Below are 12869 nucleotides of genomic sequence, written 5' to 3'. Positions count from 1 at the left end.
TCAATCCATCCATTTCCTATAACACTTATCCTACTGGGTCATGGGGAGCCTGGAGTCTATCCCAGGGGGCATGGAGCACAAGTCTGGGTACCCTGGACGGTGGTCCAATCCATTACAGGGCACATTCACATTCCCATTCATACACTACAGACAATTTGAACATGCCAGCCTACTATGCATGTCTTTGTGCTGGGGGAGGAAACAGGAGTGCCGAAACATGCAAACTCCGCATACACAGGCAATGGCGAGAATCGAATCCCCAACCATGGAGGTGTGAGGCGAACGTGCTGGTGTGTAGATTTCAGAGACCTATAAATGTTGCCAGATTACACAGTCTGTGCACTTCCAGCCTTGTTTGTAATCTTTTGGTGCACCCTGTTTTTGTTATCAGTTGTGTAGATGTATGTATGTATTTTTATACCAGGATGCGTAGGTCCTTTGTTCTAAATTCTTGTTCCTGGATTTTCGTTATCACAGATACATATTAAGTGGCTAAACCAGTTTATGTTTTGAATAATTACTAGACATTATTAATTTCCCTGTTGTTTCAATATTTCTTAATTTAAATATTATTAAAAAAGAAAATACACAATGTCAAATGGGAAATTCTATTGTTATCTTTTCATTATTTAATTATTAGTTTCTTTTGGAGATTAAAATTGGTGCACTTGGAGATCACACTTTTTTCATTTGGTTCTTCATATACTCTAGACCTTATATAACTCATCCATAAGCATCAGGGAGGAGATTAAACTTAAGTCATTATATGTTGTGTTTCTGTGTGCATGAAGAATGCTTTTACAAAATTCTGCATGTTAAATTCTGGCTAGGTGTATGTCCCAATGGTTGAAGTTTTGGTTGGTGATTGGGACTCACACTTCAATACTGCAGTCAGTTCTCTGACTCATTCGGATTATTTGAGACAAACTGGAAATGGTATTTGAGAAAGGATTTATTGCTTAACACATGGTGGCTTAGTGGGTAGCATGTTTGCCTCACACCTCCAGGGTTGGGGGTTTGATTCCCACTGTGGCCCTGTGTGTGTGAAGTTTGCATGTTCTCCCTGTGCTGTGGGGGTTTCCTCCCCCAGTCCAAAGACATGCATGGTAGGTTGATTGGCATGTCCAAAGTGTCTGTAGAGTATGAATGCGTGTGTGAGTGTGCCCTGTGATATACATGTGGTGTATATATATATATATATATATATATATACATATATATGTATATATATACACACATATTTGTATCCGTCTCCTTGTCTCCGTTGTGCAGTGCCCTTGGCAAAGAAGGCTGTGAATTTTTTTTTTATTGTTTAAGCTTTTAATTAAAAAACTATTACATTTGTTCACAAATATTTATGTATAATTATAATAGATCTTTAGGTGTACAACAATTATTGGCACCTTCATAGTCAATACTTTGTGCTACCTCCCTTTGCCAAGATAACAGCTCTGATTCTTCTCCTATAATGCCTGATGAGGTTGGAGAATACATGACAAGGGATGTGAGATCATTCCTCCATACAGAATCTCTACAAATCTGTCAAATTTTAAGGTCCATGCTGGTGGACTCTCCTCCTCAGTTCACCCCACAGGTTTTCTATGATTCTCAAGTCAGGGAACTGGGATGGCCATGGCAGGACCTTGATTTTGTGGTCAGTAAGCCATTTTTGTGTTGATTTTGATGTATGTTTTGGATCATTGCCCTGCTGGAAGATCCAACCACGGCCCATTTTAAGCTTTCTGGCAGAGGCAGTCAGGTTTTCAGGCAGAGGAGTCCATGATGCCATGTATCCTAACAAAATGTTCAGGTCATGTGACAGAAAAACAGCCCCAAAATATTAAAGACCCACCACCATATTTAACCGTGGGCATGAGGTACTTAGGGTACTTAGACGCACATGGCTACCTCTCTGTGTGTGCCAAAAAGCTCTATTTTGGTTTCATCTGACCATAGAACCCGATCCCATATGAAGTTCCAGTAGTGTCTGACAAACTGAAGATGCTTGAGTTTGTTTTTGGATGAGAGTAGAGGCTTTTTTCTTGAAACCCTTCCAAATATCTTGTGATGTAGGTGACTTCGGATTGTAGTTTTGGAGACTTTCTGACCCCAAGATGCAACTAACTTCTGCAATTCTCCAGCAATGATCCTTGGAGATTTTTTAAACCACTTGAACCATCTTCTTCACAATGTGTTGAGATAATATAGATATATGTCCAATTCTAAGTTAATTCATAACATTTCCAGTTGACTGGAACGTTTTAATTATTGCCCTAATGGTAGAAACGGGCATTTTCAATGCATGTGCTATTTTCTTATAGTTTAGTTTTATACATACAAAAATACACATCGTTTATGATTCAGAAATAAAAAAGCGTTGTTTCGGTCCTAATTTTAATTAATTCAAATTTTGTTAAAAATATAATCCGACAATCGAATCGAAATCGTGACCTGAGTGTACCTATCGTTACACCCCCAATTTCTACTTTTCCTTAGTGTACTGCTTCCATCTGAAATATTTTACAATTTACATGTGTATGATTACAATAGATGTGGCAAATATAAGATTACAGTAGTGTAGCTACCTTTGTATGTTCATCGGTTTGATCAATTATCTGATAACAGCTTTAGAATGAGCATATGTTTTCAGATATTTCGTAGAAATGTAAAGGTAGACGCTTCTCCATCGCCATCTGCAGAGAAACTGGCGCATGGCGCTAAGCTGCAGTGCGCATGCGCGGATGAGCGGGGGCGCTATAGCGCACAGGAGATCGCATGTCGTCTTGGGAAAAACGCTTTTGTTTTCCTTTGCAGAAAAGTCATGGAAGCGTGTTTGAAAACAAGGGCCATTGTGGCAACGCGTTATGTTGCTCTCGGGCAAGTTTATATATGATGGACTATTTTACGCTACTTGACAGGGACTTTGGTACTTTGCGGGCCGTTTGACGCCTCGCTGAGGAAACAGTTATCCGAGCTGCTGCAGACTGGAAGGCGGAAGGAGAAGGGAATTCCGGGGGAAAGAACGGGAAAAAGCCCAGCTATGGATCAGAGATGCTTTGGTTTTTATTTCGAAGCGGATTTATTACAGCAGTCGATTATATTGGAAACCCAGCCGCTGATTTAGAGGCATAATAAAACTTATTTTTTTTTTGTCTTGTCCTATTAATGCCGTAAATAAAAACTGTTCGTGAGTGAGAGAGTCAAAATGGCGGCGGGTTGGCCCATCCCCCAGGCCCTGTTCATGATCATACTGAGTGCTGCTGTGGGCCTGGACCCGTGTCCGTCAGCCTGTACCTGTTCAGAAACTGCAGACGGGACTAAACTTTTGGACTGCAGTCGGAAAACGCTGTCTGACCCTCCTGTGGGAATCCCAGCATGGGTCACTCATGTGTAAGTCCCAGGCCGAGTTGAGCGCGGTGGTTGTTTACATGCTCTGAAGGCTGGACTGCGGTGGAGCCTCTCGTGGCTAACGCTAGTACACAGACCAGTGTTAGCTTAAATAAAAGTAGTAACTTTTTTCATTAGTGTTTGTTCTTCGGGTTGGTAACGCAGAAGCATTCATTTTTAAAATACTTTAATGAAAAATATTTACACAGACGCACTACAGTCAAAACCGGGCTTCGCCAGCCTTTCACTTTTTTTGTAGTTTGTATTCATTTCTGCTTTTAATTGCAGTGTAAGGTTATAACACTAAACCAGTTTGACGGTATACCGTGATACAGAAAAGATTTCCTTACTGATGATATCAAAAATGAAAATTCAAGACGGTTTGCATTCCATGAAGTATAACTGTTATTGATAGCCTACGTTTTATAGAACAGACTGTGACCCTTATTCATCCAAGATCTGGGTCATAAAGTGTGAAAGTTTAAAGCATAAAGTATCAAATTAAATTCACAGATGAAAAAGGTTTTGAAAAATTCTTTCCTTTCAATTTCAGTCCTTTTGTTTTAATGGGGTTATTGCCATTACATCCACATAAATTAGGATATGAAGGTAATTAGGGTATGTTTTATTTAAGCTGTGGGTGTATGTGGTAAATCTATGGAAGCCTTAAGAGGCCATACACTTATTATTATTATTATTATTATTATTATTATTATTATTATTATTCTCATTATTAATAATAATAATAATATTTCTTTCATGTTTTCTCATGATAATGACTTTATTTTCCTGTGATCTCAATGTAAAGTTTTCTTGTGATCATGAGTTTCTGTGTACTCAACATATGTTATTTTTATTGTTCTGGAGACAGTAAAAGAGTAGCACCGTCCCGCAGCTACGTGGATGAACAGATTCATTTTTACTTTGATCAGGGAGTTGCTCAAGCTAAAATAGCTCTATGTCTTATCAGTGATTTCCAACTTCCATATCAGTGTCTTAGACTTGAGAGGAAGCTGTCAGGTCTACAATGTTCACATCAAAGACAATAATAGCGAACCTTCATTGCCAGCTAAACTGGGGGACCAGGACATCTGCATGGCTACAGGATGATGTTTGAAAGATGCCATGTAAATGCTTTTAAGCCTTTTTTATTTATTTTTTTATGTCGCGATCATGAGGAAAATTAAGTTGTGGTCACGAGAAAACAAAGATATTAAAAACAATAATGTATGGCCACTTAGGGCTTATGTTTAAATCAGTGTGCTCAATGTTTATATTATGAATAAGTGTATAAATTAAGGATTGGTGGGTATGACCTGATACCTGAGATCCCAGTTAACATTTTGAATCAGATGTGAAATAGGTTGTATCTGGTTCTCTGATCTATCTTGCTCGTTTCGTCACAGTTTTGATTGATAGGGCTAATGTTTCTACATTAAAAAAACTACTGAAGTGCAGTTCTTTTAAGAAGTTTACCTTTAAAATATTTTTGAAGTTGTTCTATCCAAAGACTAACATTATACCATGATTGATTTGGATCGTTAACATACTGTTAATATGTCATACCAGTACTTCTTTATTTCCCTTCTATTCATAATGCGGAACTGTTCTTTGTTTTTAGGTCTCTGAATAATAATGAGCTCTCAGGTGTGCCTTTTCTTGGAGATGCTTCCTCAAACATCACTGTGTTGTCTCTGTAAGTACCTCTTTAATCACCCTTCATCAGATTGATGCAATATCCTGCAATCTTTTTTGCTTCTGTGTAAGCATTATCAAGTGTTTGCCATATTGCTGGGAGATCTTTGGTTTGAATCCAAATACACCACAGTTATCAGTGACCTGGAGTTCAAGACAGCAAAATTGGCTGCTCTGTCTGGGTGGGAGGGATGCTGCTTCTCTCTCCTCTGTCAGTAAAGCTGACCCTAGCCAATCGTGGGGCTCTGTGACCTCATGTATGCAGAAGATTGTAGATAGCACTTTCATTTGAGTCTGTTGCACGGCCCTGTGACATAGCATATGAAGCAGTTTGAAAAGATGCAGTAACTGGCTTCTAGGGCTGGGCGATATGATGAAATATCATATCACGATACTTGAGGACGTTTCTACGATACACGATGTGTGTCATGAGATATATATATATGTGTGTGTATATATATATATATATATATATATATATATGTGTATATGTATATATATATATATATATGTATATGTATATATATATATATATATGTATATGTATATATATATGTATATATATGTGTGTATGTATGTATGTATGTGTGTTTATGTATATTTAGCTAACGATTTAATGCCTACAAATATGAAGAAGTAAAATCAACGGCGTCCATTTAGTACCATTTAATTAGTAATTATTAAAAACATGAATAATACATCACCATACCAACGATATCACAGAAAAGTGTATTGCGTAATCATTTAACACGATATCATTATTATATCGATATAGCACCCAGCCCTACTGGCTTCTCACATCTCGGAGAAAGCTTTTGCTAGCTCTCACTGTCCCAGGTTGGTGGCTGTCGTGAAAGGGGAGAGCTCGCTGGTGGGTGGGAATTGGCAAATGACCAAATTGGGGGGTAATGTGGCTAAAAAAACAACAACAAAACCCCATTTTTCTGTGGGTCAGAGGCATTTTGCTGAATGAATCAATTGTTGTCATGTTTGGAAAGAACTAATCTGTTCTGATAGATTTGTCAATTAAAACAGATGCACTGCATAAATGACCAAAGACTTTGGTGAAATGATTAGGAACAGTGATGTTTTGCCCTTTTGTTTGTGTGTTCAGGGTGTATAACCGAATCTCTGAAGTGGTCGCTGAACAGCTTCTTCCCTATTCAGTCCTGGAAAGTCTGGATCTGAGCTCCAACTCCATCTCCGAGCTGAAAGCTGGATCATTTCCTCCTATGCAGCTAAAATACCTGTACATTTTTTAAATATTTATTTATTTATTTATTTATAATAAAAAAAATTTTACCCCTGATCTGTCTTTCAAAATCTAATATCACAATCTCTAGCAGAATAAAAACCCTTCTAGACAAAATTAAGGCTCTGTAATATCTGTAATTTGCTCTTATTATAAAGATCCCTCTGGCATTTTGGCTTCGACCAGACTGGCTCTTGTAGTACTAAAATCATGAAGTACTACATAGTGATTATATTCCTGCATACTGCATTTGCAGTTTGCCTTTGCACTGTATTAAACAGGCGTTGAGTGGATCTATTATGCTGATTTAAAAATGGTATTAATTTCTCCAAAATTATTTCATTTAATTGATCATGTTAAAGTTCTGAAGAAGGTATTACAGTTTCTAATTTTGTTTCGGGGTAATTTGTATTTTGTTGTTTTTTTTCTCTCTTTTTTTTTTTAAATAATGTTTTAATAGCCAATATAGCTCAGTGATTTCTTTGGTATGTTTATTCAGGAATCTGAGCAACAACAAAATCAGCTCTCTAGAGCCGGATTGCTTTAATAACATCAGCTCTCTTTTGGTGCTGAAGATCAACAGAAACCGGCTATCACTACTGTCCGTTAAAGTGTTCACTCTGCCTCAACTGCAAATTCTGTAAGTAGAATCATTCATTATTCTGCTCTTGTAGCTTAAATATTTGCTTTAAAAACATCATTTCGCATTAAAGTTCTCATTGCATCACATGCAAAGTTTATTAAGAGATGCTTAGCTTGCTTATTAGTACTGTTGCTATTGGTCTTTTTTTTTTTTTTTAGTACGATGGGATAATCATGCACTGACTGTGGAATGAAATCTGTCTCCTCTGTATTAGGGAGTTAAAACGCAATAAGATCAGAGTAGTAGACAGTTTGATCTTCAAAGAACTGAAGGCTCTGAAGTCTCTGAAGATGCAGAGGAACGGCATCACGAAGTTGATGGATGGAGCTCTTTTTGGACTTGCTGATATGGAGGAATTGTGAGTGGATGCTACACTTCACAAGTCAGATTTCAGGTCATCAATTCGAGACCTATCCATAGTTTACTGATTTCACTGCTTTAACTCCTCTACTAACCCTGTTAATGAATCTCCAGCTCTCCAGGATTGGGATTGTAGACTCCTGTGTTATGTCGCCTTCAATGTTGGGTTAGTGTTTTGATGTTTCTCTGTACAGGGAGCTGGAGCACAATAATCTCACCGAGTTAAATAAGGGCTGGCTGTATGGCCTGCACATGCTCCGTGCGCTCCGACTCAGCCACAACAACATCGGTCTCGTCCGAGCCGACGCCTGGGAGTTCTGCCGCCGCCTGGAAGAACTGTGAGTCATATACATGTTCCCTTGCTCTACAGGGTTTCAGTTGTACTCTCGATGACCCTCCAGTCTGAAGTACCCAGTTTAATAGATTAACTTACTTAGCCGCTACAGAGCTAATGGCATGTTAAAGTACTAAACAGTCAAGAGGAGAGGTTATGGTGCTGGAGCTGAGAGAGCTTATATTAGAAGTCTTTCTATTCAGGTGGGAGATGATGATGACGATGATAATAAGTAATCAATGTTTTTTCAATCTAAGGCACCTGTAACGTTTTCACTATTATTATAGATTAATATTTTTGATGTATTTTCTTATAAAGAGAAAAGAACAGCTTGCTTGAAACTCTTAATGAAACCCTAGGGGCAGTTATGCAGTAGATGGGGATGTCGAGAAACAGCAAGTGTATATAAAATAAATTTGAAGCTGCAATCATTACATTGTAAAATAAAAAAAATAAAAAATAAAGCATGAAGCAGACATGAGAAAGTCTTACCAGTTCTGGTTACTTGTGTTCAAAACGTAATGACAAATTTGTCCCTTATGCTTAATTTACAAATACCTTTGTCTCCACGGTTCATTAAAGTGCTTTTGAAACCTGGTTTGCATACATGATTTGGGCTGCCCTAACACCCGCCCCTAAATATTCATTCAAATTCAGTTTTGAGTACACAGATTTTCTCTTTCTTACTACAGGGAAACGAGTTAGAATTATTGTTCATGGGATCACACAGATGCTACAGATGTGCTATATTGAGATTAGATTGATTAAGTGCTGGAGTACTCCTTTAAAAGGCATCACTAAGCTTTCTAATCATTGTGTGTGTGTGTGTGTGTGTGTGTGTGTTTATCAGAGATCTGTCCTATAATCACTTGAGTCGTCTGGAGGACTGGGCTTTCTCTAGCCTTGGGCTGCTGCAGAGTCTAAACCTGGGCGAGAATCGCATAACGCATCTGGGAGAGGGAGTTTTCGACAGCCTGGCAAACGTCCGCACACTGTACGAACACACATCTCGCACACACAGAGTTTAAAGCTAGTGCTCATGCCATGGGCTATGTCTTCAACAGACTTCACACACACACGCTGTTATAGAGACTTTGCCCCGAGGTGCCGAGGGCGAACTGTCGTCTTCTGAGTAGCCACATTTCCCCTGTGATACTCTTTGCAGAATATTAGTGCCAAACCTAATGCGTTCAAATGGACAGATGTGGGGAATGAACGGGTAAATTGTGGTTTACTGTAAATGCAGTCTGGTGTATACCATGGACATCTGCTTGACCATGCGTCACTGTCCAGCTCAAGATTTGACTTGTCATGTTAACACTCCTGGATGTTAGGCTTTTTAAATTATTCATGTAGATTTGTTGTTGTTGTTGTTGTTGTTGTTGTTTTTGCAATACTGTTCAGTGTACTAGATTATCACACACAGAGGAATTTTATTCCATACTGGGGAAACAGACTGTCAGCATACCCATGCCATCTATTTCCTGTCTTGCTCATGTGGTTGAATTTGCATTACTTTTTAAAGAACCCAACTATATTCTCACAACACTTCTACATGTGTGCCATCATCACAAACCTTCCTTTCTAGATGCACAACAGATAACGGAGTTTTCACATGGAGCTCACTTGAATGTGAATTGAAGTTTAAAGTGTGATTGATTTTGTAAAATTAAACTTTTGTTCTAACTGTGTGATGCTATTTTTTTTTTCTTCCCCAGAGATATCCGTAACAACGACATATCTCTTGTTATTGAGGACACGGTCAGCTTGTTTGCAGGCATGAAAAAGCTCAACACGTTGTAAGTTCTACCTTTCTTTTAAAAATTATTTATTTATTTTTTAAACTTATCAGTTTTTATGTGTGGAGTCCTTTGGGCTCAGAATGATGTATTAAGAGGAGTTTATACTTCTGCGATGGATATAACTAATAATAGTCTTTCACGTCATGTTAGCTAGCTTAAGAGATAGGGTTGTTAACGAGTGTGTGTTTGAGATGGTGTGCAATAGGAGCTTAGTATACGAAGAACTGATTAAAAAAAATCTAGTGTGTTGAACAGGGTTCGTACAATGTGCTTGAATTTAGCTTTTTGAAATGTAAGTACTGGAAAACCTTCAATAGTAATTTTTTTTTTTATCTAGTGGTGCTTAAAAATTGTTTGAATTCTAAACAGTCAATAAATACAAAATTGCTAAACAACATTAAAGTGTTTATTTTTGATAGAACATGAATACAATCCTGTCACTCCGTATATGACTCTCCGCTGCAGCCCCTCTCCCTCCTCCTGCTATTCGCGTACTCATTTTAACAGAAACGGGCCCGGTCCACGTTTCAGGCCCCTTTAGCGTTTCTCCCATTCCTGGAAACATTTCCTGTAGTCAACTTTTGTCATCATGTCTAGAACCTCCTATGGTGTTTTTTTTTATTTATTTATTTTTATTTTTTTTATTTATTTTTTTTTTCCCTTCTGGATTTCTTCTGCGGTGGTGAATCTTTTCCCCTTCAGTCTCATTTTTAGTTTTGGGAACAAAATTCGCCGCAAGGAGTGAGATCTGGCGATTACGGTGAATGTGAAGCACTTGCCACGTTCATTTCTGGCTATATCCTTGCTTGAGAGCGCATTGTGTGCAGGTGCATCGTCATGGCGCAAGATCCAGTTCTGGGTGCACCACTTCTCGCGGACGTTCTTTCCCTGATGTTTTCCCATAGATGCCTAAAAGCACTTCAATATAAAATGTAAACATTTACTACCTAGTGGTAAAACCTGCAACTATGTCGAGTACACATGTCCCATTTGAGTTCTGAGGGTCTTTAGATCCTCCTCATATATTCTTTTGAAATATGAGATAATCACACTTGTCTCAGACTTCTCATGTTCCTTGTCTGGTTGACTTTAACATCTAATAGTACAGTATTTCGATCCAGGAAGTATCAGTCTGTTTCTTCTCGCCATTCATTGTGGATTAGTGCTGCGTTTATATTTGACTCAGAAGTGGGACGTCTTAAGGTCATTTTTGAGCTACGTGTATTCAAGCTACAAAATGGCGAAAAACTCATGGACGCATCCAACGTGCATTTTGTTGTCAACAAGCTAGCCAGCTATCATTAGCGATCGAATTTACGATGCATTTACTTTCTCAAAACAGCAAACTGTGTGGCCAACTGTACGTGTATGTTATAGGTTTAACCAACTAATGTTAATTGATCTAAAGTAGATTCTACTGTACAGTCTTTAAACTAGTGGAGTGATATTTTATGCACAGTTGATGTTTTGAGCTGCCATGTTGAGCCCGGGGTTGAGGAGACCTTCCTGACATTCCGAGTAGAGGGGCCTTTTTTTTTTTTTGTAGTCAGAGGTCAGAAATTCTTATGACTGAAATCATGTGCAGCATAAAAACAAGTCTTTCATTAACTCTTTCATTATTCAGCCCCCTAATGGACTTGTTCACATTATATGCAATTAAACCTGTGTGTGTGTGTGTGTGTCTCAGGGTACTTCAGAAGAACAACATCAGAACCATCACGGAGAAGGCTTTTGAGGGTCTGAAAGAACTAGAGCATTTGTATGCCTCTTTTCATGCTCCTTAAAATTTGTTGAAAGTTTATGCTTTGTTTAGAGTATATTATGGGATATCTAAGTTTTTCTTTTTTACTATATGAATCAATGTCTCATGTCTCTAGCAATGAGGTGATTTTTTTTTAATAAATGTGAATTGTGTCTTCACAGAGATTTGAGTAAGAACCGGATCATCTCTATTCACCCTGAGGCATTATCTCGCTTGAAACTCAAATCCCTGTAAGAGTGGAAATATTCTTTCTTCTATCATCATGTCTTGCATATGGTGTGGGTATTGTGCTGTATTATACCATCTGAGCTACAGGCACATATTACCTAAGATGCATGGATTAAATTTTTCCATCTCCACAATAGATTTTTATTATAGTGATCGTGTAGGAGGGTGGGGTGTGGCGGGGTCACTGGGTAAATCACTAGCATTTTTAATCTAAGTAATAGCTTACAAATAATCTGAAAAATGTCATTTGCGTCTTCAGTTGGATGCTTCAAATAAAGTTAATCAATGCTGGAGAAGGTGCAGAGGGTTTTCTAGGTAATGGCATCATGCCAAGTTACATTGCTAGATCCAATATACTGTTGGCAAGGACTCTTTGTTTAAAGTCAATGTCCAACATTAAATATACGATGTGGACGTAGTACTTGCATGCTTAGGACGAGGTCAGGAGCAGAAGGACTTTTAAACATTTTAAAGGATCTGAAAGAATTACATTTAAAAAAAAAAAAAAATCTACTTAAGGAAGTCAATCTATACTAATTATCCATAAGCACTATATCCTTTTATAGAGAAAGTGACTGAAAGAGAGAAAGCGAGAGGGAGAAAGGAGTGCAGACTCGAGTTTGATTACCTAATGTAATTTGTTCATTCACTAACAGCTAAAAGATTTTTTCGAAATGCTCGGAAAGTAAAGTTTTTGCATCTAATTGCTGAATCTTAAGTCATTCAATGTCTTGCTGTCTTCTCAGAGACCTTATTGCTCCCCACTTTTTATATCTTTAGCCATACAAAATAAAATATTATTCCATAGTTTTTTATATACTAAAAATGATGACCCAAAATAGTAGCTAGGTTGTTAATGGCAACTAATTCATTAGATTCAGCTGGCTATTAAAAAAAAAAAAAAAAAAAAAATCCTATTTAATGTCCTCTTGCTGTTCATATTAGTGATCACCAACCATCTTCCTTGAGATCTACCTTCCTGCAGGTTTCATCTCCAACCTAAATCTAACACACCTGTTTTGGTTAATCAAGAAGGCAATGATTAGATGGTCAGGTTGGAATGATTATGGTTGGAGCTAAAGTCTCCAAGAAGGTAGATCTAAAGGAGCAGGGTTGGTGACCACTGATTTACATCCTAAAAAACAAATCAGCATGATGTCACATTCTCGAGACCACACCAGTAGGTGTGTCTGTCTAGTTGTTCCTTCCTGTTTCAGTTTTGTTTTGTTCAGCAAAACGTCTTCAAGCTGAAAAGCGCAAAAAGAAATAGCACTGATGCAGAAGAAACACTATAAAAAAACAAAGCCCTTGATACATTTGTATATGTTTGTATTCCCTTAGCGAGTTGAACACCAGCGGTCTCCTCTGTGACTGCAATCTGAGGTGGCTCAGCCAATGGCTCGTTG

The 12869-nt window shown here is 38.0% G+C and overlaps 1 protein-coding gene across 2 annotated transcripts in view; it reads left to right on the top strand.

Moving 5' to 3' along the window:
- Positions 1-2729: 2729 nt before the first annotated feature.
- The window catches only part of lrig2 (leucine-rich repeats and immunoglobulin-like domains 2), a 24635-nt gene continuing 14495 nt past the window's right edge, over positions 2730-12869 (top strand). For both annotated transcript variants that reach the window (XM_017479677.2, XM_017479676.2), the window contains exons 1-11: positions 2730-3390; positions 5009-5083; positions 6197-6331; positions 6834-6974; positions 7192-7335; positions 7532-7675; positions 8522-8665; positions 9390-9470; positions 11161-11232; positions 11397-11465; positions 12805-12869. The exon at positions 12805-12869 is cut by the window's right edge and continues 99 nt beyond it. In XM_017479677.2, coding sequence (XP_017335166.1) covers positions 3206-3390; positions 5009-5083; positions 6197-6331; positions 6834-6974; positions 7192-7335; positions 7532-7675; positions 8522-8665; positions 9390-9470; positions 11161-11232; positions 11397-11465; positions 12805-12869 — 1255 coding nt within the window. In that variant the 5' untranslated portion in view covers positions 2730-3205. The remainder of the gene's footprint in view (positions 3391-5008; positions 5084-6196; positions 6332-6833; positions 6975-7191; positions 7336-7531; positions 7676-8521; positions 8666-9389; positions 9471-11160; positions 11233-11396; positions 11466-12804) is intronic.

Source organism: Ictalurus punctatus, chromosome 11 (assembly GCF_001660625.3).
Source record: "Ictalurus punctatus breed USDA103 chromosome 11, Coco_2.0, whole genome shotgun sequence".
Lineage (NCBI taxonomy): Eukaryota > Metazoa > Chordata > Actinopteri > Siluriformes > Ictaluridae > Ictalurus > Ictalurus punctatus.
The sequence above is the reverse complement of the archived record's forward strand: the minus strand, read 5'-3'. Positions and strand labels throughout refer to the sequence as shown.